This window comes from Pristiophorus japonicus, chromosome 8, assembly GCF_044704955.1.
Source record: "Pristiophorus japonicus isolate sPriJap1 chromosome 8, sPriJap1.hap1, whole genome shotgun sequence".
NCBI lineage: Eukaryota > Metazoa > Chordata > Chondrichthyes > Pristiophoridae > Pristiophorus > Pristiophorus japonicus.
Genome location: NC_091984.1, coordinates 233,880,138 through 233,905,073, shown reverse-complemented (window position 1 = coordinate 233,905,073; position 24,936 = coordinate 233,880,138). Strand labels below are relative to the sequence as shown.

At 44.9% G+C, this 24,936-nt stretch overlaps 1 protein-coding gene across 1 annotated transcript in view; it reads right to left on the bottom strand.

Annotated features, from left to right (window-relative positions):
- The window catches only part of LOC139268330 (uncharacterized), a 66,836-nt gene extending 42,698 nt beyond the window's left edge, over positions 1-24,138 (bottom strand). The window contains exon 1 of the mRNA XM_070886408.1: positions 23,986-24,138. Within this exon, the coding sequence (XP_070742509.1) occupies positions 23,986-24,078 (93 nt within the window). The 5' untranslated portion in view covers positions 24,079-24,138. The remainder of the gene's footprint in view (positions 1-23,985) is intronic.
- Between the last annotated feature and the right edge of the window lie 798 nt (positions 24,139-24,936).

The following is a 24,936-nucleotide window of genomic DNA, read 5'->3' as shown; positions in this document are numbered from 1 at the left end:
GGGATGTGCCTGCACCAATAGGAGTGTCTCTCGGGTGCCCACCTGCCCAAGGAAGTTGATACAAGTGATGGGGTTTGAAGTAAACTAAATCCTCGTGAAATTTGGAGCCTCTTTGAGGGTCTAGCCCTGGATCTCTCTCCCTCCTCTCCCCAGGTTGGCCCCACATCTCCCGAATGGTGGCACCAGTACGTCCAGTCCAGGGGTGAGGCAACTTCCCTTCGCGGGTCACAGACCCTCAACGCAGTGTCCTTTGAGGCAGGTGGAGGCCCAACCCAAACACGGCTCGGTGGAAACTGCTGGGGACCTGGTGTATCCAAATCAGCGGCCCATTCCCTCACCCTCCTCCGCACTCCCTCCGGACTGGGTTGCAGGAATACGGTCGTCAGGAGGAGTTCAGTCCCCGCAGTGTCGCTGTGAGTTGTCAATGGCAACAGTTCCACTTGCCAGTGCCCAAGGATGGCAGCGGGAATTACTGGTTTACAGCTGCTTTGACCACCACATCAAGTTTAAGTGAGAGAGAAGCAGCTTTCATCAGTGCACGATTAATGAGTCAACATAAAGATGGAAAAAGAGCAGAGCAAGAATTTTTTTTAAAATGCAGTGTAATTTTGTGTTGCCTGTCGCACTTCACCACCTGTTCTGTATCAGTTACAAATTGTGTGTCAGCTGTGGCTCAGTGAGTAGCACCCTCACCTTGGAGTCAGAAAGTTGAGTGTTCAAGTCCCACTCCAGAGACTTGAGCACATAAATCTAGGCTGTAACTACCACTGCAGCATTGAGGGAGAGCTGCACTGTCGGAGGTGCCGTCTTTCGGTTGAGACGTTAAACCGAGGCCCCGTCTGCTCTCTCAAGTGGACGTAAACGATCCCAAGGCACTATATTGAAGAAAAGCAGGGGAGTTCTCCCTGGTGTCCTGGCCAATATTTATCCTTCAATCAACATCACTGTAATGTATGCACCTGAGAGTATGTTCACAAGACTCATTAAAACCCCGGCCAGTTGGGTTCGAGGGATCCACGATGGGGCAGGTGGTTGTGAGCCTAGTGGATGAACTGATAATGTGTAGTGTGACTATTAAACCTTTGCTAATAAACCAACTAGTTCTTAACAGCAATGTGTTGTTATTAATTCTTAACCAAAGAACCCATGAAGCAAATACATTGCAATCACTAAAACAGATCATCTGTTCTTTATCACATTGCTGCTTGTGGGAGCTTGCTGTGCGCAAATTGGCTGCCGTGTTTCCTACAGTACAACAGTGACTACACTTCAAAAAGTACTTCATTGGCTGTAAAGCGCTTGGGGACATCCGATGGTCATGGAAGGCGCTATATAAATGCAAGTCTTTATCATTTAGTGGCCAATATTAACTGTAATTTGCAACTGCACAAGCTGTAGATTCAATAATGAATCCCAGGGGAGCCTTCAAACAGAACTTCCAACATCCAACTGATTTAATAATGACACAATGTAACGAGTGCAATTACAACATCAAGTGACCGAATCGAGTCACATTTCCAGTTGCTCGAACATGCTGCGATTTCATCGGTTCGCACTGGGACTTCTGTCTATGATCGTTCAGAAAGTTAAAAAGTAAAAACAAACCGGTTTTCTCCGAAGTGGATTTTTCACTTGAATCTCAATTTGCCAAACGAGAAGTTTCTTCAGTAATCTGGATTTTCAAAGTCCGTGAAATAACTCTGGATCAAAGCATTTTCACACCAAGAGCCGCAGTTACTGTTCAAACACTGCCTTAAAGACTCCCTCTGTTGCATTGCCAAGATGGCAGAGATCAGAGGAGAAGAAGTAGACGTTGAATAAATGGCCGTGTTTCCACAAAGATGACTTGCGCTGCGTTTACACGTTGCCAAGTTCATACCAGAGCGAATGCATTATAAATGGCACTGTGGTCTGACTTTGGCAGCGTCAATGTAATAAAGTTACCTCTTCCAGATGCGAGTTTCTTGAGGTAACCTTCTGGAGACAATGCACAGAATTACACAGTATTTACAGCACAGAGGCAGGCCACTTGGCCCCACAGATCAGTGTTTAGGCCCCACACCAATGTTCCGTGTCATTTTTTTGGGGGTGCGTGGGCCCTTTAACCTGTTGCGTGGCCCATTCAATTTACTGCGCACACGCGGTTATCTCTGTTGAAAAGCCGCTGAGCGTCCTGTGCGGGACCTCCAGAGCGCTGCATGGCCACGGGGCTAAACAGGAACACCGCTGTACACCTTACTTCATCTAACTATATCAGCAGATCATTCTTTACATTTGATAGTAATTGGTAGGATTGGAGGGGTGTTGAAGAAAACTTTTCTCACCCAGAGGGTGGTGGGGGTCTGGAACTCACTGCCTGAAAGGGCGGGAGAGGCAGAAACCCTCACCACATTTAAAAAGTACTTGGATATGCACTTAAAGTGCCGTAACCTACAGGGCTACGGACCGAGAGCTGGGATTAGGCTGGCTAGCTCTTTGTCGGCCGGCGCGGACACGATGGCCCGAAATGGCCTCCTTCTGTGCCATAAATTTCTATGATCCTATGATTTCTGCTATTCGCCTCAACCACTCCATATGGCCGCAAGTTCCACATTCTCACCTCTCTCGGGGTAAAGATGTTCCTCCCGAATACCCTATTGGATTTATTAGCGACTGCCTTATATTTATGGACCTTGTTCTGGTCTCTCCCCGCAAGTGGAAACATCTCGTCTAAGTCTACCATAGAAACATAGAAAATAGGTGCAGGAGTAGGTCATTCGGCCCTTCGAGCCTGCACCACCATTCAATGAGTTCATGGCTGAACAGTCAACTTCAGTACCCCATTCCTGCTTACCCTATCAAACCCGTTCATAATTTTAAATGCAAGAACAGGATAAGAGGGTGAGGCTTTCGCCACCTGCCCTAAGGGAGTGAGTGGTTGCAGAGTGAGGGGATGGAGAGGATACAGCAGTTCAGTGGGTAATTCAAAGGGGTACAGGTCGGGGTAGCAATGGGAATGAAGATTGGGATAGAAACGATGGAAGTTAGGTCAGTGCTCGCTGACCGACATTGATTCCTGGTCCAGTAACACCTCGATTTCAAAATTCTCATCCCTGTTTTCAAATCCCTCCATCCCCTCGCCCTCTCCCTATCTCTAATTTCTTTCAGCCCCCCCCCCCCCCCCCCAAAGAGATGTCTGCGCTCCTCAAAATTCTGCCCTCTTGAGCTTCCCTGATTATAATCGCTCCACCATTGGTGGCCGTGCCTTCAGCTGCCTGGGCCCCAAGCTCCCTAAATCTCTCCGCCTCTCGTTAATCCTTTAAGACGCTGCTTAAAACCTACCTCTTTAACCAAGCTTTTGGTCATCTGCCGTAATTTCTTCTTATGTGGCTCGGTGTCAAATTTGTGTGTTTTGTGCTTATAATACTCCTGTGAAGCACCTTGGGATGTTTCACTATGTTAAAGGCACTATATAAATAAAAGTTGTTGTTGTTGTAGTAGTAGTAAAGGGAACGGCTGCAGGCTGCATTTCATGGAACCAGAGTACAGCACAAAAGGAGGCCATTCGGCCCATCGAGTCTGCACCGGCTCTTTCGAAGAACAATCCAGTCAGTCTCACTCCCACACTCTTCTCCCCCATATCCCTGCAAATTTTCTCCTTTAAGTATTCATCCAATTCCCTTTTGAAGGCTACTATTGAATCCCCCATCATCATCATCATAGGCGGTCCCTCGAGCAAGGATGACTTGCTTCCATAAGAGTTCACAGATGTTTCAATGAAGGACCCAATGTTCCAGTCCTGGACTCCAATTGAAGGGTGGAAGATGCCTGTGCGTGGATTTTTTTAACGTGTGGTGACCGTTGTACATCAGCCACCACACGGGCGTGACAGAGCTAGGCCTTTATCCAGTGGCAAGGGTTAACCAGGACAACTGGAGACCTGCTCTGCTGCACGGACCTCGTGCGTACACATATCGCAGTGTGGGCTGGGCCCGTGTCCCCACCCCAACAGGCAGTTGCATAAAAAAGTTTTTTTCTCATGTCACCTCTGGTTCTTTTGCCAATCACCTTAAATCTGTGCCCTCTCATTATCGACCTTTCAGCCAATGATTTTGAACACGTCTATCAAATCTCCTCTTGGTCTCCTCTGCTCTAGGAGAACAAACCCCAGCTTCTCCAGTCTATTCACATAACTGTAATCCCTCATCCCTGGAACCATTCTCGTAAATCTCTTCTGTACCCTCTCCAAAACCTTTATGTCTTTTCTAAATAGTCCAGCTGGGTCCGAACGAGTGTTTCACTTAGGTTTAGCTTTTCCCCCACTAGGGGCTTCTCTCCCCAGCAACACTACATCCCACCCAAATAGGGAAGGAAACATAGAAAATAGGTGCAGGAGCAGGCCATTCGGCCCTTCGAACCTGCACCACCATTCAATATGATCATGGCTGATCATGCAACTTCAGTACCCCACTCCTTTCTCTCCATACCCCTTGATCCCTTTAGCCATAAGGGCCACATCTAACTCCCTTTTGAATATATCCAACGAACTAGGCTCAACAACTCTATGTGGTAGAGAATTCCACAGGTTCACAATTCTCTGGGTGAAGAAGTTTCTCCTCATCTCGGTCCTATATGGCTTAACCCATATCCTTAGACTGTGACCCCTGGTTCTGGACTTCCCCCAACATCGGGAACATTCTTCCTGCATCTAACCTGTCCAATCCCGTCAGAATTTTATATGCTTCTATGAGATCCCCTCTCATTCTTCTAAATTCCAGCGAATATAAGCCTAGTAGATCCAGTCTTTCTTCATGTGTCAGTCCTGCCATCCCTGGAATCAATCTGGTGAACCTTCGCTGCACTCCCTCAATAGTAAGAATGTCCTTCCTCAGATTAGGAGACGAAAACTGCACACAATACTCAAAGTGTGGTCTCACCAAGGCCCTGTACAACTGCAGCAAGACCTCCCTGCTCCTATACTCAAATCGTCTCGCTATGAAGGCCAACATGCCATTTGCATTCTTTACTGCCTGCTGTACCTGCATGCCTACTTTCAAGAAAGAAAGAGACAAAGTCAGAGAGAAAAGCAAAAATAAGAGATAGTGAGAGAGAAGAGAACAAGAGAGATAGAAGGAGGAGAGGTCAGACAGAGAGGAACAGCGACATAGGGATCAAGCATATTCTACGACTTAGTACATGCTTAACAATGGCAGATTCACTAGTACCTTGTGGAGCCTCCCCCCAGTCTCAACACTCCCAATTCATCTGCACTATCCAGGAGGAACTCAGTGCTTTAACTGAAAATGTACTGAGTAGAATGGGCCTATACTTTCTGGAATTTAGAAGAATGAGAGGTGATCTCATTGAAACATTTAAGATTCTGAGCTGGGGAGTCTAGAACCAGGGGTCACAGTCTCAGGATAAGGGGTCGGCCATTTAGGACAGAGATGAGGAGAAATTTCTTCACTCAGAGGGTGGTGAATCTTTGGAATTCTCTGCCCCAGAGAACTGTGGAGGCTCAGTCATCGAGTATATTCAAGGCAGAGATCGATAGATTTATGGATATTAAGGGAACCAAGGGATCGGGCAGGAAAGTGGAGTTGAGGTTGATCAGCCATGGGCTTATTGAATGGCTCGAGAGGCCGAACGGGCCTACTCCTGCTCATATTTCTTATGTTCTTACAAAATATTACCTATATTGTAAAACCCAAGTTTGTAGTAAATTACAACAGAAACCATTACGTTGCCAGCAAAAATTGATTTACCAACATTTGTACAACATTTAGATCCCATGGAATTAAAGGCCCCAAGAAGTGCAAAAGTCCCATTCCACTGTTTAAAGGGGTAACACTACCCTGAGGAAAGGGTTCCTTTAATCTAAAGTGTGACAGAGGGGCAGGGGGGAGAAGCTCAGAAAATACTCCCAAATGGAGGCATTCTCTTGGTTGACTTCAGGAGGGGCAGATATATGGAGAACTGGCGTGTTAAGTCTCCCAGGGGAAAAAGGTCTCTATTGATATTTTTGATGGTGCTATCTCCAGGAGGTACCCGAGCTTGGATGGTTCAGGATCCAGGCATTCTTCCCTGCTCTGGCTGCCAGTTCCTGTACTGATAATGTAAGTACAAAAAGACCTTTAGCAGGAGGGCATAAGTATGTGAGATTTAAAAATTGGTGCCAACAGCTAAAGAGAATTAGGAAAGAACTTGCATTTATATAGTGCCTTACCACGACCTCAGGATGTCCAGAAGTGGTTTACAGGCAATGATGTACTTTCCAAGTATCATCACTGTTGTAATGTAGGAAATGTGACAGCCAATTTACATACAGCAAGCTCCCACAAACAGCAATGTGATCATCACTGAATAATCGGTTTGTGATGTTGGTAGAGGGATAAATATTGGCCCAGGACACAGAGTAATATTCCCCTGCTCTTCTTCGAATAGTGTCCATGGGATCATTCAGCTGAGAGAGCAGACGGGGCCTCGGTTAAAAGTCTCATCTGAAAGACGGCCCCTCCGACAGTGCAGCATTCCCTCAGCACTGCAGCCTAGATTTTGTGCTCAAGTCTCTGGCGTGAGACTTAAACCCACGACTTTCTGACTGACGAGTGTGACCCACAACAGACACCTGTGCTGATGAAGGCAACTGTTTGACAATTTTCACCCTCCCACTATTTATCGGGGACTTGGCCTGGAGTGTGGTGTACGGAGCAGTCCCGTGCAATAAATTTTTAAGCAATTTCTGCGGTCTGGAGGAGTCCGTGTTCCATGTTTTTACTGAATGTGCGAGATTGCAGCCCCTGTTCCAATATTTAAAGGGGCTGCTCCAGAAATTCTGGTTGCACTTCAGTCCCACACTCCTGATCTTTGGGCACCCTGTGCGGAGGGGAGCGGGTAGGTCCGAGGGCCTCCTCGTAGGACTGCTCCTGGGCACGGCCACGGGTGCCATCAGCCGGTCCAGGCAGCGGGCGGTCGAGGGGGTCATTCAGCCGGACTGCCTGCCTCTCTTCCGCGCCTACATCCGGGCCAGGGTATCCTTGGAGATGGAGCACGCGGTGTCCACCGGTACGCTCGCGGCCTTCCGCGAGAGGTGGGCGCCGGAGGGACTGGAGTGCATTATCACCCCCGGCAACCAAATTTTAATTTGATTTTATGTTTTAAAGTTTAATTTGTTTTAATTGCCGGGGTTTTTAGTGTCCCCCTCCCCTTTTATAGGGGGCACTGGTAAAATAAGGAATTTTAATGTCCTAAAAAACACAAAAAAAAATCTACAAAAATACAAAAAAAAAGGGCCTTGCAAAATATTTGGAGTGTCCCCCAGATTGGGGGGCACTTGACCTCATGTTTATTTGTTTACTCTAAAAAGAGTTGACAATTTTCACTTTGCCTGCTATCCATGAGCAATATTCACGTAAATGAAAAGAACTGCATCAGTTTTTTTGTTATATCCCTAGAATGCAAGAAGGAACTAAGAAAAATCTTGACAAAGGTGTTTCAAACAAGCAATTGTTAAATTTGGGTCATATCCTTTGGTGTAAATGTACACTTTTGCTGTGGGTTTGCAAATGTTTGATCGGGAGTGGTTTTCTAACATACTTTTCCCAAAATAGCTGCTCAGTGAAACCCTTAGAAGCCTCAATGTATGCTGCAGTTGCAAGGGAGGAGAGGAAGAAAATGAGCGTTGGCTATCTGAGGACTGCTATTTCTGTAACCAAAGTACCTTTCAATGGAAGGATCCTATTATAGCCGCCCATTATACTTATTGACCCGTTAATGACAATCGGAGCTTTCAAGATTGAGATTGATAGATTTTTGTTGGGTAAAGGGAATAAGGATTGTGGAGCAAAGGCAGGTAAATGGAGTTAAGATACCATCATCATCATCATCATAGGCGTTCCCTCGGAATCGAGGAAGACTTGCTTCCACTCCTGAAGTGAGTTCTTTGGTGGCTGAACAGTCCAGTACAAGAGTCACAGATTCTGTCACAGGTGGGACAGATAGGTGCCACAAGCTCTTTCCGCTGCCTGCGCTTGCTTTCTGCATGCTCTCGGCGATGAGACTCGAGGTGCTCAGCGCCCTCTCGGATGCACTTCCTCCACTTAGGGCAGTCTTGGGCCAGGGACTCCCAGGTGTCAGTGGGGATGTTGCACTTTATCAGGGAGGCTTTGAGGGTGTCCTTGTAGCGTTTCCGCTGCCCACCTTTGGCTCGTTTGCCGTGAAGGAGTTCCGAGTAGAGCACTTGCTTTGGGATTCTTGTGTCTGGCATGTGGACTATGTGGCCTGCGCATCGGAGCTATTCGAATGTGGTCAGTGCTTCAATGCTGGGGATGTTAGCCTGAATGAGGACGCTGATGATGGTGCGTCTGTCCTCCCAGGGGATTTGTAGGATCTTGCAGAGACATCGTTGGTGATATTTCTGCAGCAACTTAGTGTCTACTCAGCATGAATTAACTGAATGGTGAAGCAGGCTCGAGGGGCTGAATGGCCTCCTCCTGTTCCTATATTTAAAAACATCCCCCCATAAAGATTCTCAAAATGCCAACTGTAGCAATGCTTTAGAAGATATATTTTTTAAATCTACTGTGCCGAGGAACTTAATTCCTTCAGCAGAGATTCAGCCTACGAGGTTTCTGTACAACTTTTACAAGGAACAGCAGCTTGTGGTTATGTTACTGGTCTCGTAATCCAGAGCCCTGGGCTAATGATCCAGAGACGAGAGTTCAAATCCCACCAGGGCAGCTGGGGAATTTAAATTCAGTTCATTAAATAAAATCTGGAATACAAAGCTATCATCAGTAATGGTGACCATGTAACTACCGGATTGTTGTAAAAACCCATCTGGTTCTCTAATGTCCTTTAGGGAAGGAAATCTGCTGTCCTTACTCGGACTGGCCTATATGTGACTCCAGACCCACAGCAATGTGGTTGACTCTTAATTGCTCTTTGAAATGGTCTAGCAAGCCATTCAGATAAGGACAATTAGGCATGGGCAATAAATGCTGACCTTGCCAGCGAAGCCCACATCCCTTAAATGAAATGAATAGAAAATTAGCCTGATTAATAAGGTGTCAAAAAATGCAATACAAGAGAAGAAATGATTAAAACTCCACGAGCAATTACTAAAACAAACTTCAAAGCAATTGTGTCTTTCAGTTTATCGTGGAGCAAATTCCTGTTAATACTGTTATCCATTTGAAATTGATTTCAGAACGAACATTCTTTTAATGTCTTCATTCTTAACGCTGGCCTCAATCCAGCTTTCTCATGTGCAGCAGAAACAAAATTGGGGCAAAGCGTTTATTAATCAGTTAACAGTAATTACCTCAACTAAATTAAAACAAATGGGACTAACCATACATAGACTTAAAAAGAAAAAGGCTCCTTCAAAACGAAAATGATTGCAGTAATGCAAGTGCTAGAAATGCAATGTTAATCCTGTGGCTGTAACACCAGAACTGTTTGGAGTTCCAGATATATTAGACAACAATGAGTCCAGGCCTTGGGAGAGAAGAGCAAAAAAGTGCAGCAAAGTGGAGTTGAGGTCGAAGATCAGCCATAATCTCAATGAATGACGGAGCAGGCTCGAGGGGCCAAATGGCCGACTCCTGCTCCTAATTCTTATGTAGAAGAGGATAAAGTGGGGAGAGCAGTGGACCCTTACGTCTTGGAGACTGCAGGATCCTTTCTTACACAGACTGAGGGTATTTTCCGATGGGTTGAAGATATCCAGACCATGGGGAAAACAAACTTGCCTCTCTTTTCCCCCAATAATAGTCAATTAATTTGTGGATTGTAAGACAAAATGATGACATTACAGCTGAGTAATGGGACAGAATGCTGACTAAGGCCATTCCCAATGATATGGGACAGTTTTTGAAGAGGGATATTTTCCAGTGTAGAATCTTCATACCAATGGGCTTTATGAGAAGATTATATCGTGAAGGCCATTCAGATTTAGGTTCAATGGAGAATTATTGTGGTTGCTACTTGCATGTAACTCAATTGGTTTCTGTGCTGCAATATTACTGGGTAATTTTGTACATACATGTTGTTAGCATGTAGCTCAACACACACACAGGATGGAATTCGATTTGGAAAGCAACAAGTTCCCAACTATATGCAACATTGTCAACTTTCACCATCCTCTTCCAATCTCTGACGTCTGTTGACCAGCTCAAATGGGACTTCCCTCACTTGGTTCTCCTTTCACCTATCTGATCATAGGCCAGATCACCTCCATCAGTGATTTCTCTTCCCGCCCCCACACCGTTACCTCTGGAGAGCTCCAAGGATCATTCTTCGGTTCTCCCCCCCACCCGCCTCGCCTCTCCTCTTTAAAACACTAGTTAGGCCGCAGCTGGAGTACTGCATACAGTTCTGGTCACCACATTACAGGAAAGAGGTGATTGCACTACAGAGGGTACAGAGGGGATTTACGATGATGTTGCCAGGACTGGAGAATTTTAGCGATGAGGAAAGATTGGATAGGCTGGGGTTGTTTTCTTCAGAATGGAGCAGGCCAAGAGGAGACCTCATTGAGGTGTATAAAATTCTAAGGGGCTCAGATAGATTGGATAGGAAGGATCTATTTCCCTTAGCAAAGAGGTCAATAACCAGGTGGCACAGATTTAAAGTAATTAGTAGAAGGATTAGAGGGGGGTTGAGGAACACTTTTTTCACCCAGAGGGTGGTGGGGATCTGGAACTCACTGCCTGAAAGGGTGGTAGAGGCAGAAATCTTCACTGCATTTAAAAAGTACTTGGATGTGCATCTGAAATGCCGTAACCTACAGGGCTACAGACCAAGAGATGGAAAGTGAGATTAGGTCGGCCGGCGCGGACACGACAGGCCAACTGGCCTCCTTCTGTGCTGTACATTTTTATCATTCTTCCTGATCTACAAGCTGTCGCGTAGTGTCTTCATTCAAAAACACATAGGTTCCACATGTACACTGGCAACACCCAGCACAACTCTCCACCACTGCTCTCGACCCTACCACTGCCTCGGTGATGATGTCATACTACATCCATCGCTGGATGTGCCTCAATTTCCCTCCAATTAAACACTGGGAAGACCAAAGCCATTGTCTTTATTCCTCACCACAAACTCCATTCCCTCTCCCCCAATTCCATCCCCCTCCCTGGCCATTGTCTTAGGCATATAGCATCTTGAGCACAAAGAAATCCAGGCTGACGTTCCAGTGCAGTGCTGAGGGAGCGCTGCACTGTCGGAGGTGCCGTCTTTCAGATGAGGCGTTAAACCGAGGCCCCGTCTACTCTCTCAAGTGGACGTAAAAGATCCCATGGCCCTACTTCTCAAAAGCTAAGAGTGGGGGAGTTATCCCCGGTGTTCTGGCCAATATTGATCCCTCAATCAACATAACAAAAAATGATTATCTAGTTATTATCACATTGCTGTTTGTGGGAGCTTGCTGTGCGCAAGTTAGTTGTCCTGTTTCCCACAGTGACTACACTCCAAAAGTACTTCATTGGCTGTAAAGCGTCAGGAGACGTCCAGTGGTCGTGAAACATAGAAAATAGGTGCAGGCCATTCGGCCCTTCGAGCCTGCACCGCCATTCAATATGATCATGGCTAATCATGAAACCTCAGTACCCCATCCTTGCCTTTTCTCCATACCCCCTGATCCCTTTAGCCGTAAGGGCCACATCTAACTCTCTTTTGAATATGTCCAACGAACAGGACTCCATAACTTTCTGTGGCAGAGAATTCCACAGGTTTACAACTCTCTGGGTGAAAAGGTTTTTCCTCATCTTGGTCCTATATGGTTTATCCCTTAACATTAGACTGTGGTCCCTGGTTCTGGACTTCCTCAACATCAGGAACATTTTACCTGCATCTAACCTGTCCAATCCCGTCAGAATTTTATAAGTTTCTCTGAGATTGCCTCTCATTCTTCTAAATTCCAGTGAGTATAAGGCTAGCCGATCCAGTCTTTCCTCATATGTCAGTCCTGCCATCCTGGGAATCAGTCTGGTGAACCTTCGCTGCACTCCCTCAATAGCAAGAATGTCCTTCCTCAGATTAGGAGACCAAAATTGCACACAATACTCAAGGTGTGGTCTCACCAAGGCCCTGTACAACTGCAGTAAGACCTCCCTGCTCCTATACTCAAATCCCCTTGCTATGAAAGCCAGCATGCCATTTGCTTTCTTTACTGCCTGCTATACCTGCATGCCTACCTTCAATGACTGATGTACCATGACACCCAGGTCTCGTTGCACCTCCCCTTTTACTAATCTGCCTTCCTGTGTTTGCCACCAAAGTGGATAACCTCACATTTATCCACATTGTACTGCATCTGCCATGCATTTGCCCATTCACTTAACCTGTCCAAGTCACCCTGCAGCCTCTTAGCATCCTTCTCACAGCTCACACCGCCACCCAGCTTAGTGTCATCTGCAGACTTGGAGATATTACCTTCAATTCATTCATCTAAAATCATTAATGTATACTGTAAATAGCTGGGGTCCCAGCACTGAACCCTACAGCACCCCACTAGTCACTGCCTGCCATTCTGAAAAGGACCCATTTAGTCCCACTCTTTGCTTCCTGTCTGCCAACCAGTTCTCTAGCCACATCAATACATTACCCCCAATACCATGTGCTTTAATTTTGCACACTAATTTCTTCTGTGGGACCTTGTCAAAAGCCTTTTGAAAGTCCAAATACACCACATCCACTGGTTCTCCCTTATCCACTCTACTAGTTACATCCTCAAAAAACTCTAGAAGATTTGTCAAGCATGATTTCCCTTTCATAAATCCATGCTGACTTGGACCGATCCCATCACTGCTTTCCAGATGCGCTGCTATTAAATCTTTAATAATTGATTCCAGCATTTTCCCCACCATCGATGTCAGGCTAACCGGTCTATAATTCTGTGTTTTCTCTCTCCCTCCTTTTTTAAAAAGTGGGGTTACATTAGCTACCCTCCAATCCATAGGAACTAATCCAGAGTCCATGGAAAGTTGGCCACTTCTTTAAGTACTCTAGGATGCAGACTTTCAGGCTCTGGGGATTTATCAGCCTTCAGTCCCTTCAATTTCCCTAACACCATTTCCTGACTGATAAGGATTTCCCTCAGTTCCCCCTTCTCGCTAGACCCTCGGTCCCCTAGTATTTTCGTGAGATTATTCGTGTCTTCCTTAGTGAAGACAGAACCAAAGTATTTGTTCAATTTGTCTGCCATTTCCTTGTTCCCCATTATGAATGCACCCGATTCTGACTACAAGGGACCTACATTCGTCTTCACTGATCTTTTTCTCTTCACATATCTATAGAAGCTTTTGCAGTCAGTTTTTATGTTCTCTGCAAGCTTACTCTCATACTCTCTTTTCCGCCTCCTAATTAAACGCTTAGTCCTCCTCTGCTGAATTCTAAATTTCTCCCAGTCCTCAGGTTTGCTACTTTTTCTGGCCAATTTATATGCCTCTTCCTTGGATTTAACACTTTCCTTAATTTCCCTTGTTAGCCACGGTTGAGCCACCTTCCCTTTTTTATTCTTATGCCACACAGGGATGTACAATTGTTGTAGTTCATCCATGTGATCTTTAAATGTCTGCCATTGCCTAGCCACCGTCAACCCTTTAAGTATCATACCGCTGAAGTTTCCTTTCTTTAAGTTCAGGACCCTAGTCTCTGAATTAATTGTGTCACTCTCCATCTTAAATGAAGAATTCTACCATATTATGGTCACTCTTCCCCAAGGAGCCCTGCATAACCAGATTGCTAATTAATCCTCTTTCGTTACTCAAGACCCAATCTAGGATGGCCTGCTCTCTAGTTGGTTCCTCGACATATTGGTCTGGAAAACCATCCCTTATACAGTCCAGGAAATTCTCCTCCACAGTATTGCTACCAGTTTGGTTAGCCCAATCAATATGTAGATTAAAGTCACCCATGATAACTGCTGTACACTTATTGCACGCGAGCCTAATTTCCTGTGTGATGCCATCCCCAACCTCCCTACTACTGTTTGGTAGTCTGTACACAACTCCCACTAACGGTTTCTGCCCTTTGGTGTTTCGCAGCTCTACCCATATAGATTCCACATCATCCACGCTAATGTCCTTCCTTACTATTGGGTTAATCTCCTCTTTAACCAATAATGCTACCCCACCTCCTTTTCCTTCCTGAATATTGAATACCTCTGGATGTTGAGTTCCTAGCCTCGGTTACTCTGGAGTCATGTCTCCGTAATTCCAATTACATCATACCTGTTAACCGCTTTCTGTATAGTCAATTCATCACCTTATTACGAATGCTCCTCACATTGAGACTCAGCCTTCAGGCTTGTTTTTTTTTTTAAACACTCTGTCTTTTTTGAATTATGTTGTAATGTGGCCCTTTTTGATTTTTGCCCTTGATTTCTCTGCCCTCCATTCTTGCTTTTCTCTTTCCTACCTTTTGCTTCTGCCCCCTTTTTACTTCCCTCTGTCTCCCTGCATAGATTCCCATCCCCCTGCCATTTTAGTTTAAACCCTCCCCAACAGCACTAGCAAACACTTCGCTATATAAATTTCTTAGGTCTTTCTTTAAGGTTACATTTAAAAACTAGAATGATCCTACATTTCCAGCACTTTCTAACGCTGGCTAAATACCTACCTGCCTGGCATGCTTATTTATTCCTAAATACAATAAATGGCACAGCACACACTTATCAATTCTACATTCTCTCGTTCGGTTTTAGAAATAGTGGGAATTCTCAAAGCAATATGAATTCTTTTTGTGGAATTTTATGAACTCACTTATTGAATCCAACAGGAATCTATAAACAAAATCTAATCTCTCGATACTGAAACAAGACAAAGTTTACTCACTAGTTTCTAATTTGAATGGAAACTTGATTCAACCTTGAACCTCCGAGCTCTTAAAAAAAAAGTGATAAAATTGATCGCAAGTTCCATTTCTGCTGTTTGCAAAAATGAATGCAATACAGATTAAAGTATGGCTTTACTATACTATAAGGTAGTCAGTTAGTATTGGCTTTCCTTTAAGTAAAGGAGCTGTTCACATAGATCAATAGTCTCTGTAATGGCCCTTTTAAGATTGGAGAGAGAAAACAGGCAAACAGTCCTTCCTGCATGTGGGCACAGAACTGTTATCCTCTAACCTCACTGGTTTAATGCCTAGGGCACATCATCAATCCCCGCCCCAGTAACAAGCTGGGTCTAAAGGGGCGAGGCATTGGCAGTGAAGAAACAGGAAAACATTCTATATAAAAAAAAAAGAGAAATTATGTTGGTTAACCAGTGACTGCTGTCTGTAACTGGTGCTGCTGATCTGTGATTCTAGAATTCCAATTTTGAGATCTATGGAAATTTTTAATCCAAGTGATTCCTGCTCAGTCATATTTTTCTAACATATTCTGGATTTGCATGCAAATAACCCTTTCATCCAATTATGACGTGGCTCCAGGATGATCAGGGCTGGGAACTCAACATCCAGGGGTATTCAACATTCAGGAAGGATAGAATAAAAGGAAAAGGAGGTGGGGTAGCATTGCTGGTTAAAGAGGAGATTAATGCAATAGTTAGGAAAGACATTAGCTTGGATGATGTGGAATCTATATGGGTAGAGCTGCAGAACACTAAAGGGCAAAAATCGTTAGTGGGAGTTGTGTACAGACCTCCAAACAGTAGTAGTGATGTTGGGGAGGGCATCAAACAGGAAATTAGGAGTGCATGCAATAAAGGTGCAGCAGTTATAATGGGTGACTTTAATATGCACATAGATTGGGCTAGCCAAACTGGAAGCAATACGGTGGAGGAGGATTTCCTGGAATGCATAAGGGATGGTTTTCTAGACCAATATGTCGAGGAACCAACTAGGGGGGAGGCCATCTTAGACTGGGTGTTGTGTAATGAGAGAGGATTAATTAGCAATCTCATTGTGCGAGGCCCCTTGGGGAAGAGTGACCATAATATGGTGGAATTCTGCATTAGGATGGAGAATGAAACAGTTAATTCAGAGACCATGGTCCAGAACTTAAAGAAGGGTAACTTTGAAGGTATGAGGCATGAATTGGCTAAGATAGATTGGCTAATGATACTTAAGGGGTTGACTGTGGATGGGCAATGGCAGACATTTAGAGAACGCATGGATGAATTACAACAATTGTACATTCCTGTCTGGCGTAAAAATAAAAAAGGGAAGGTGGCTCAACCGTGGCTATCTAGGGAAATCAGGGATAGTATTAAAGCCAAGGAAGTGGCATACAAATTGGCCAGAAATAGCAGCGAACCTGGGGACTGGGAGAAATTTAGAACTCAGCAGAGGAGGACAAAGGGTTTGATTAGGACAGGGAAAATGGAGTACGAGAAGAAGCTTGCAGGGAACATTAAGGCGGATTGCAAAAGTTTCTATAGGTATGTAAAGAGAAAGAGGTTAGTAAAGACAAACGTAGGTCCCCTGCAGTCAGAATCAGGGGAAGTCATAACGGGGAACAAAGAAATGGCAGACCAATTGAACAAGTACTTTGGTTCAGTATTCACTAAGGAGGACACAAACAACCTTCCGGATATAAAAGTGGTCAGAGGATCTATTAAGGAGGAGGAACTGAGGGAAATCTTTATTAGTCGGGAAATTGTGTTGGGGAAATTGATGGGATTGAAGGCCGATAAATCCCCAGGGCCTGATGGACTGCATCCCAGAGTACTTAAGGAGGTGGCCTTGGAAATAGCGGATGCATTGACAGTCATTTTCCAACATTCCATTGACTCTGGATCAGTTCCTATCGAGTGGAGGGTAGCCAATGTAACCCCACTTTTTAAAAAAGGAGGGAGAGAGAAAGCAGGGAATTATAGACCGGTCAGCCTGACCTCAGTAGTGGGTAAAATGATAGAATCAATTATTAAGGATGTCATAGCAGCGCATTTGGAAAATGGTGACATGATAGGTCCAAGTCAGCATGGATTTGTAAAAGGGAGATCATGCTTGACAAATCTTCTGGAATTTTTTGAGGATGTTTCCAATAAAGTGGACAAAGGAGTACCAGTTGATGTGGTATATTTGGACTTTCAGAAGGCTTTCGACAAGGTCCCACACAGGAGATTAATGTGCAAAGTTAAAGCACATGGGATTGGGGGTAGTGTGCTGACGTGGATTGAGAACTGGTTGTCAGACAGGAAGCAAAGAGTAGGAGTAAATGGGTACTTTTCGGAATGGCAGGCAGTGACTAGTGGGGTACCGCAGGGTTCTGTGCTGGGGCCCCAGCTGTTTACATTGTACATTAATGATTTAGACGAGGGGATTAAATGTAGTATCTCCAAATTTGCGGATGACACTAAGTTGGGTGGCAGTGTGAGCTGCGAGGAGGATGCTATGAGGCTACAGAGTGACTTGGATAGGTTAGGTGAGTGGGCAAATGCGTGGCAGATGAAGTATAATGTGGATAAATGTGAGGTTATCCACTTTGGTGGTAAAAACAGAGAGACAGACTATTATCTGAATGGTGACAGATTAGGAAAAGGGAAGGTGCAACGAGACCTGGGTGTCATGGTACATCAGTCATTGAAGGTTGGCATGCAGGTACAGCAGGCGGTTAAGAAAGCAAATGGCATGTTGGCCTTCATAGCGAGGGGATTTGAGTACAGGGGCAGGGAGGTGTTGCTACAGTTGTACAGGGCCTTGGTGAGGCCACACCTGGACTATTGTGTACAGTTTTGGTCTCCTAACTTGAGGAAGGACATACTTGCTGTTGAGGGAGTGCAGCGAAGATTCACCAGACTGATTCCCGGGATGGTGGGACTGACCTATCAAGAAAGACTGAATCAACTGGGCTTGTATTCACTGGAGTTCAGAAGAGTGAGAGGGGACCTCATAGAAACGTTTAAAATTCTGACGGGTTTGGACAGGTTGGATGCAGGAAGAATGTTCCCAATGTTGGGGAAGTCCAGAACCAGGGGTCACAGTCTAAGGATAAGGGGTAAGCCATTTAGGACCGAGATAAGGAGAAACTTCTTCACCCAGAGAGTGGTGAACCTGTGGAATTCTCTACCACAGGAAGTAGTTGAGGCCAATTCACTAAATATATTCAAAAGGGAGTTAGATGAAGTCCTTACTACTCGGGGGATCAAGGGGTATGGCGTGAAAGCAGGAAGTGGGTACTGAAGTTTCATGTTCAGCCATGAACTCGTTGAATGGCGGTGCAGGCTAGAAGGGCTGAATGGCCTGCTCCTGCACCTATTTTCTATGTTTCTATTATCATAGATTAATTCAAATATCATTTCACGGAAAAACCTTCTGCTGATCCCCTAACCAATTATATAAACTGCGTTCCAACATTCCATTGACTCTGGATCAGTTCATATGGAGTGGAGGGTAGCCAATGTAACCCCACTTTTTAAAAAAGGAGGGAGAGAGAAAACAGGGAATTATAGACCGGTCAGCCTGACATCGGTAGTGGGTAAAATGATGGAATCAGTTATTAAGGATGTCATAGCAGTGCATTTGGAAAGAGGTAATATGATAGGTCCAAGTCAGCATGGATTTGTGAAAGGGAAATCATGCTTGACAAATCTTCTGGAATTTTTTGAGGATGTTTCCAGTAGAGTGGACAAGGGAGAACCAGTTGATGTGGTATATTTGGACTTTCAGAAGGCTTTCGACAAGGTCCCACACAAGAGATTAATGTGCAAAGTTAAAGCACATGGGATTGGGGGTAGTGTGCTGACATGGATTGAGAACTGGTTGTCAGACAGGAAGCAAAGAGTAGGAGTAAATGGGGACTTTTCAGAATGGCAGGCAGTGACTAGTGGGGTACCGCAAGGTTCTGTGCTGGGGCCCCAGCTGTTTACACTGTACATTAATGATTTAGACGAGGGGATTAAATGTAGTATCTCCAAATTTGCGGATGACACTAAGTTGGGTGGCAGTGTGAGCTGCGAGGAGGATGCTATGAGGCTGCAGAGCGACTTGGATAGGTTAGGTGAGTGGGCAAATGCATGGCAGATGAAGTATAATGTGGATAAATGTGAGGTTATCCACTTTGGTGGTAAAAACAGAGAGACAGACTATTATCTGAATGGTGACAGATTAGGAAAAGGGGAGGTGCAAAGAGACCTGGGTGTCATGGTACATCAGTCATTGAAGGTTGGCATGCAGGTACAGCAGGCGGTTAAGAAAGCAAATGGCATGTTGGCCTTCATAGCGAGGGGATTTGAGTACAGGGGCAGGAAGGTGTTGCTACAATTGTACAGGGCCTTGGTGAGGCCACACCTGGAGTATTGTGTACAGTTTTGGTCTCCTAACCTGAGGAAGGACATTCTTGCTATTGAGGGAGTGCAGCGAAGGTTCACCAGACTGATTCCCGGAATGGTGGGACTGACCTATCAAGAAAGACTGGATCAACTGGGCTTGTATTCACTGGAGTTCAGAAGAATGAGAGGGGACCTCATAGAAACGTTTAAAATTCTGACGGGGTTAGACAGGTTAGATGCAGGAAGAATGTTCCCAATGTTGGGGAAGTCCAGAACCAGGGAACACAGTCTAAGGATAAGGGGGAAGCCATTTAGGACCGAGATGAGGAGGAATTTCTTCACCCAGAGAGTGGTGAACCTGTGGAATTCTCTACCACAGAAAGTTGTTGAGGCCAATTCACTAAATATATTCAAAAAGGAGTTAGATGAAGTCCTTACTACTAAGGGAATCAAGGGGTATGGCGAGAAAGCAGGAATGGGGTACTGAAGTTGCATGTTCAGCCATGAACTCATTGAATGGCGGTGCAGGCTAGAAGGGCCAAATGGCCTACTCCTGCACCTATTTTCTATGTTTCTATGTCTCACAAACTGATCTAACAACAACTTACATTTATGCGGTGGTTAACATAGTAAAACGTCCCAAGGTGCTTCATTGGAGCGTTATCAGACAAAATCTGACACTGAGCCACATAAGAAGTTAGGACAGGTGACCAAAAGTTTGGTCAAAGAGGTAGGTTTTAAGGAGCGTCTTAAAGGAGGAGAGAGGTGTAGAGAGGCGGAGAGGTTTAGGCAGGGAGTTCCAGAACTTAGCCACCATCATAAGGCACAGAACCAGACAGAAAATTCTCGATAGACTTACTGTGCAAAGTCTCCCAGTAGCACCAATGCAGGAGTGTTGTATTTTTGAGATTGCATGTGAGAATTAACCATTGGGCTGCTGGCTGCCATGTGGAATTGCAGGCTCACACAATGACCATGAAATAAACTCTAATATCGCACAAGGTCAACACGATAATTATACATTAGGAAGACCATTCAGCCCATCTTTATTGAACCATCCTGAAAGATTCTACCATTGTAGCATCATTGAATTGTTTCTTAACTGGTTCCAGAGTCTCCACGACTCGATCAGGTTGATCATTCTTTCTGTGATGTAGAATTTTCTGATATCCGTCAACAACAACAACAACTTATATCGCGCCTTTAACGTAATAAAACATCCCAAGGCGCTTCACAGGAGCGTTGTCAACAAAAAAGACATTTGACGCCGAGCCATATAAGGAGATATTAGTACAGGTGGCCAAAAGCTTGGTCACAGAGGTAGATTTTAAGGAGCGTCTCTACGAGCACCCTAATCTACACCCTCTCTCCTGAGCTTTTAATATCATGTTATTTTCACCTGTCGTCATTTTAATTCTTGGTCTCGCTCTGACCTCTCCTTCCTCAGCCTTCTACATTGTTCTCCAGAAGCCCAAGGAACAGGACCTCATCTTTCGATTCGGCACTTCGCAGCCTTCCGAACACAACACGGAGTTCAACAATTTCAGATCATAATCACTGCTCCCATTTTCCCAGACAGCAGATACTGATAATGTTGTCATTGACACCTCCACTGGAACCATCTTTTGTTTCTTTACTTGTCCCATTACCATCTCCCTTTGCCTTGCACCATCATCCCTTTTGTTATCTAATCTCTCCTGCCTTGCACCCTATCACAGACCTTCCCTTTTGTTCTTTCCTCCCCTCTCAGGCCTTTCTCTGCCCCTGTACTTGCTTAAAACCTGTTACATCACGAACATTTTCCAATTCTGATGAAAGGTCATCAACCTGAAACGTTAACCCTGTTTCTCTCTCCAAAAGATGCTGCCTGACCTGCTGAGTATTTACAGCGGTTTCTGTTTTTATTTCAGCATCTGCAGTATTTTGCTTTTCTTTTAATGTTTGCATCCTTTAAGACACTGTTTCCACAAGCGCTTGTGATTGAGAATTCTAATTTCTAACCAGCTTCTGTTCAAGATTTTTTTCTAACTTCTTTAATTCCTTGACAAGTTGTTGTAGATTTTCCTGCATCAATTAGTCCTATTAGAATCGTATAGCACAGAAGGAGGCCATTCGGCCTATCGTGCCTGTGTCGGCTCTTTGAAAGAGCGATCCGATTAGTCTCACTACCCCACTCTTTCCCCATAGCCCTGCAATTTTTTCCTTTTCAAGTATATATACAATTCTTAGGGTTTACTTCCAGAGGTATACAATTGAAAAGTAGTAAAGTTTTGCTAAACCTGTATCGAACCTTGGTTAGACCACACTTTGAGCATGGAGTACAATTCTGGTCGCCATATTATAAAAAGGATATAGAGGCACTGGAGAGGGTGCAGAGAAGATTTACAAGGATGGTACCAGAAATGCGAGGGTATACATATCAGGAAAGGATGAACAGGCTGGGTCTCTTTTCTCTTGAAAAGAAAAGGCTGAGGGGTGACCTAATAGAGGTCCTTAAAAATTATGAAAGATTTTTGGTAGAGAAGATAGAGAGAAAAGGTTTCCACTTGTGGGGAAGAGCATAACTAGAGGCCATCAATACAAGATAATCACCAAGAAATCCAATGGTGAATTCAGAAGAAAATTCTTTACCCAAAGAGTGGTGAGAATGTGTAACCTGCTACCACAGGAAGTGGTTGAAGTGAATAGTATCGATGCAGTTAAGGGGAGGCTAGACAAGCATATGAGGGAGAAGGGAATAGAGGGTTATGCTGATAGATTTAGATGAAGAAAGACGAGAGGAGGCTCGAGTGGAGCATAAACACCGGCATGGACTGGTTGGGCCCAATGGCCTGTTTGAGTCATATATCTTGATAATTCCCTTTTGAAAGTTACTATTGAATCTGCTTCTACCACCCTTTCAGGCAGCGCGTTCCAGATCATAACCCGCTGGGTAAGAAAAAACTCTCGTCCTCTTCCCCCCCTGGTTTTTCTGCCAATTATCTTATAAAAGTAGTCCTATTGCTTTAGAAGTTACCAGCAGCATGATAACTCCCTGCAAGAGATCATTCTGCTGCACTGCAAGGGTTAATTATACTTGTTCCAGCCGCCGTTAAATTGACATGACTGGGACTGTACCCCTTTGGAAACTGCTTTTCAAAACGTGGAAAAAAAAAGGTTTAAAAGAACTGGAAAGGAATCTTCCATGTCTTGTGTGTAGAGCACTTTTCTCATATGCACTCTCAGAAATCGGTTTATACAACAAGATTATGGAAAAGTCCCATCATCATCATCATCATAGGCAGTCCCTCGGGAGTTCTTTGGTGGTTGTACAGTCCAATAAGAGAGCCACAGACTCTGTCACAGGTGGGACAGATAGTCATTGAGGGAAGGGAGGGTGGGACTGGTACACGTTTAAACTCAGTCCCTGAACAGATTACCGTTTCCACTTTTTTTTTAAAATGAGATCAGCTCTTGAAAAACGATAGTGCTGGTATGGCTCTTTGAGCCGGAGAGGGAGGGGGCAGTTCCACTGTCCAGACAGTCGCAGTCACAACAGCCAGAGTTTGTTTTGATGTCGGTGGCTTCATTTGCCCCGTCATGTCAACATCTCCACGTGTTCAGCATGCGAGGGGGTTTAACCCGGGCACAAGCAGGCTGCAAGCGGAGGGAACAGAAATTAAAAAAAAACCCCAACAACCCTGGGATCCCATTGGCCGAGTCCACTAACCCAGAATCTCAATGTGACTGAAACAAAGGCAACATTTATCATAGACCCTTCAGGCAGATAATTGCAGAGGAGGAGGAGGAGGTTTAGATGGTTAAAAGCGAACAAGCAAAGCGAGCATTCAAATTGGGTCATTTGATGGTCCTGTTCCCCCTCCTGGTCGTGTTTTAAGGGCTGTTTTCATTTAAAAAGAAAAGTGGGACTGGCAAATGTACACAACACCTTTATAGCTCAGAAAAATCGGCCCCTCCTGCCCGGGGAATGCTCCAGGAAAGCTCCCTGAAGCTGGCCATTTCACAGCTCAATGTGCATTTCACTGTGCCCCCGTGAAGCAGTCATTACAAACACAGTCACGGACAGCAGTCAGTCTGCACTCGCACACTCACAGCTTACAGATGTTGTGCACAGGCGAATCTGTGGCAATAATTCAAACCTTCTCCGGTACCTGGCTGTGGAATCGGGCTGGATATTAGGGATGACTTTTTTTTTAAAAAGCCTCAAGGAGTGAAAAAAAGATTATTATTTAAAAGCAAAAAAAACCCATCAAATTCTTATGACTAAATGTAAATGATGAGCTCGGGTCTCGCACAGATTTGTTTTTTCAAATATAACCTAGTCGAGTATTTCGATCAATATTTGTGCAGTTATTTTAACCAGTTTCCCCCTCACAGATCTAAGTATATCGGTTCCCAGGTGCGCAGTTGCTTAATACACAAACTTTGTTTTAATAATAAATAGATTATAATAACAAACTGAATTTTGCTTCAGGGTTAGGGTTGCAATTGCTCAAACAATGCTTCACCCCCCCCCCAAAAAAAAATGCGGATCAAACTTTGCAAATGGTTTGTTTTTGGATGAAAAGTCAATAATGCAAAAACCCACAAAGTGCAAAGATTATGCACTGATCCATTGCCAGTGTGAACAGTGTAACACAAGCAAACATGCACAACGCACTGGCTTTAAACTGCTCTGAAGCCGCGTACAATGTGTATCTTTTTAAAAAGAAATGTGTGTGTTTCCAGTTATAGTTTTCTCTATAAAGTTTCCCCCCTCCCTCCTCCACTCTCTCTCTGCACCTACCCTGCGGCTCGCAGCCTCCACACTCCAGATGCTACAGGTTGCCAGCACAGTGGCGAGGATCGACAGCAACTTCCCCGGCCAGCGCCGGGCCATGATCGCGGGGGACACTCAGCCCGTCAGCTGCTCTGCGCGGCCACTTTATCCACCTGTGTGTGTGTGTGTGTCTGTGCGGAGGGGCAAGCGCTGAGGCGCGCTCCGGGCCGGCTGGGTGCGCGCACGCACACATACACACACACACACGTGCACGCGCCTGGTGCGCGCCCCCCGACAAGGCTATCCTTAAAACGGCAACACTCTGCTTGACATTGCCAAAACAAAGCTAGTGGTCCCCACACCCTCCTCAGGCTTTAAAAGTCTGATCTGGTTGAAGGTCGGTCGGTGAGACTCCTTCACTGCACATCGTTCTGTTGCCTTGCACCCACACACAAGTATTTCCCAGGGACAGTTACTTTTTTTCTTGTTGTTGTGATAAATGTAACATTTCTCAGTGTCAAATGTTGCAACAACAAAAAACATGCAATGTGTGTTTGCAATCTGCCACAGTGGCCCGACCTTGGTATCAAGGCCTTCGTTACATTGTCTGGGGAGCGGAGTCGGAGTCGGTATTGTGGGACCCACAAATTGTAAAGAAAAAAAGACTTGCATTTATATAGCACCTTTCACGATCATCAGACAACCCAAAGCGCTGTACAGCCAATGAAGTACTTTTTTGAAATGCAGTCACTGTTGTAATGCAGGAAACATGGCAGACAATTTGCGCACAGCAAGCTCCCACAAACAGCACTATGATAATAACCAGATCATCTGTTTTTAGTGGTGTTGATTGAGGAATAAATATTGGCCAGAGCACCAGGGATAACACCCCTGCTCTTCTTTGAAATAGTGGTCATGGGATCTTTTCCGTCCATCTGAGAGAGCAGACGGGGCCTCGGTTTAACATTTCACCTGAAG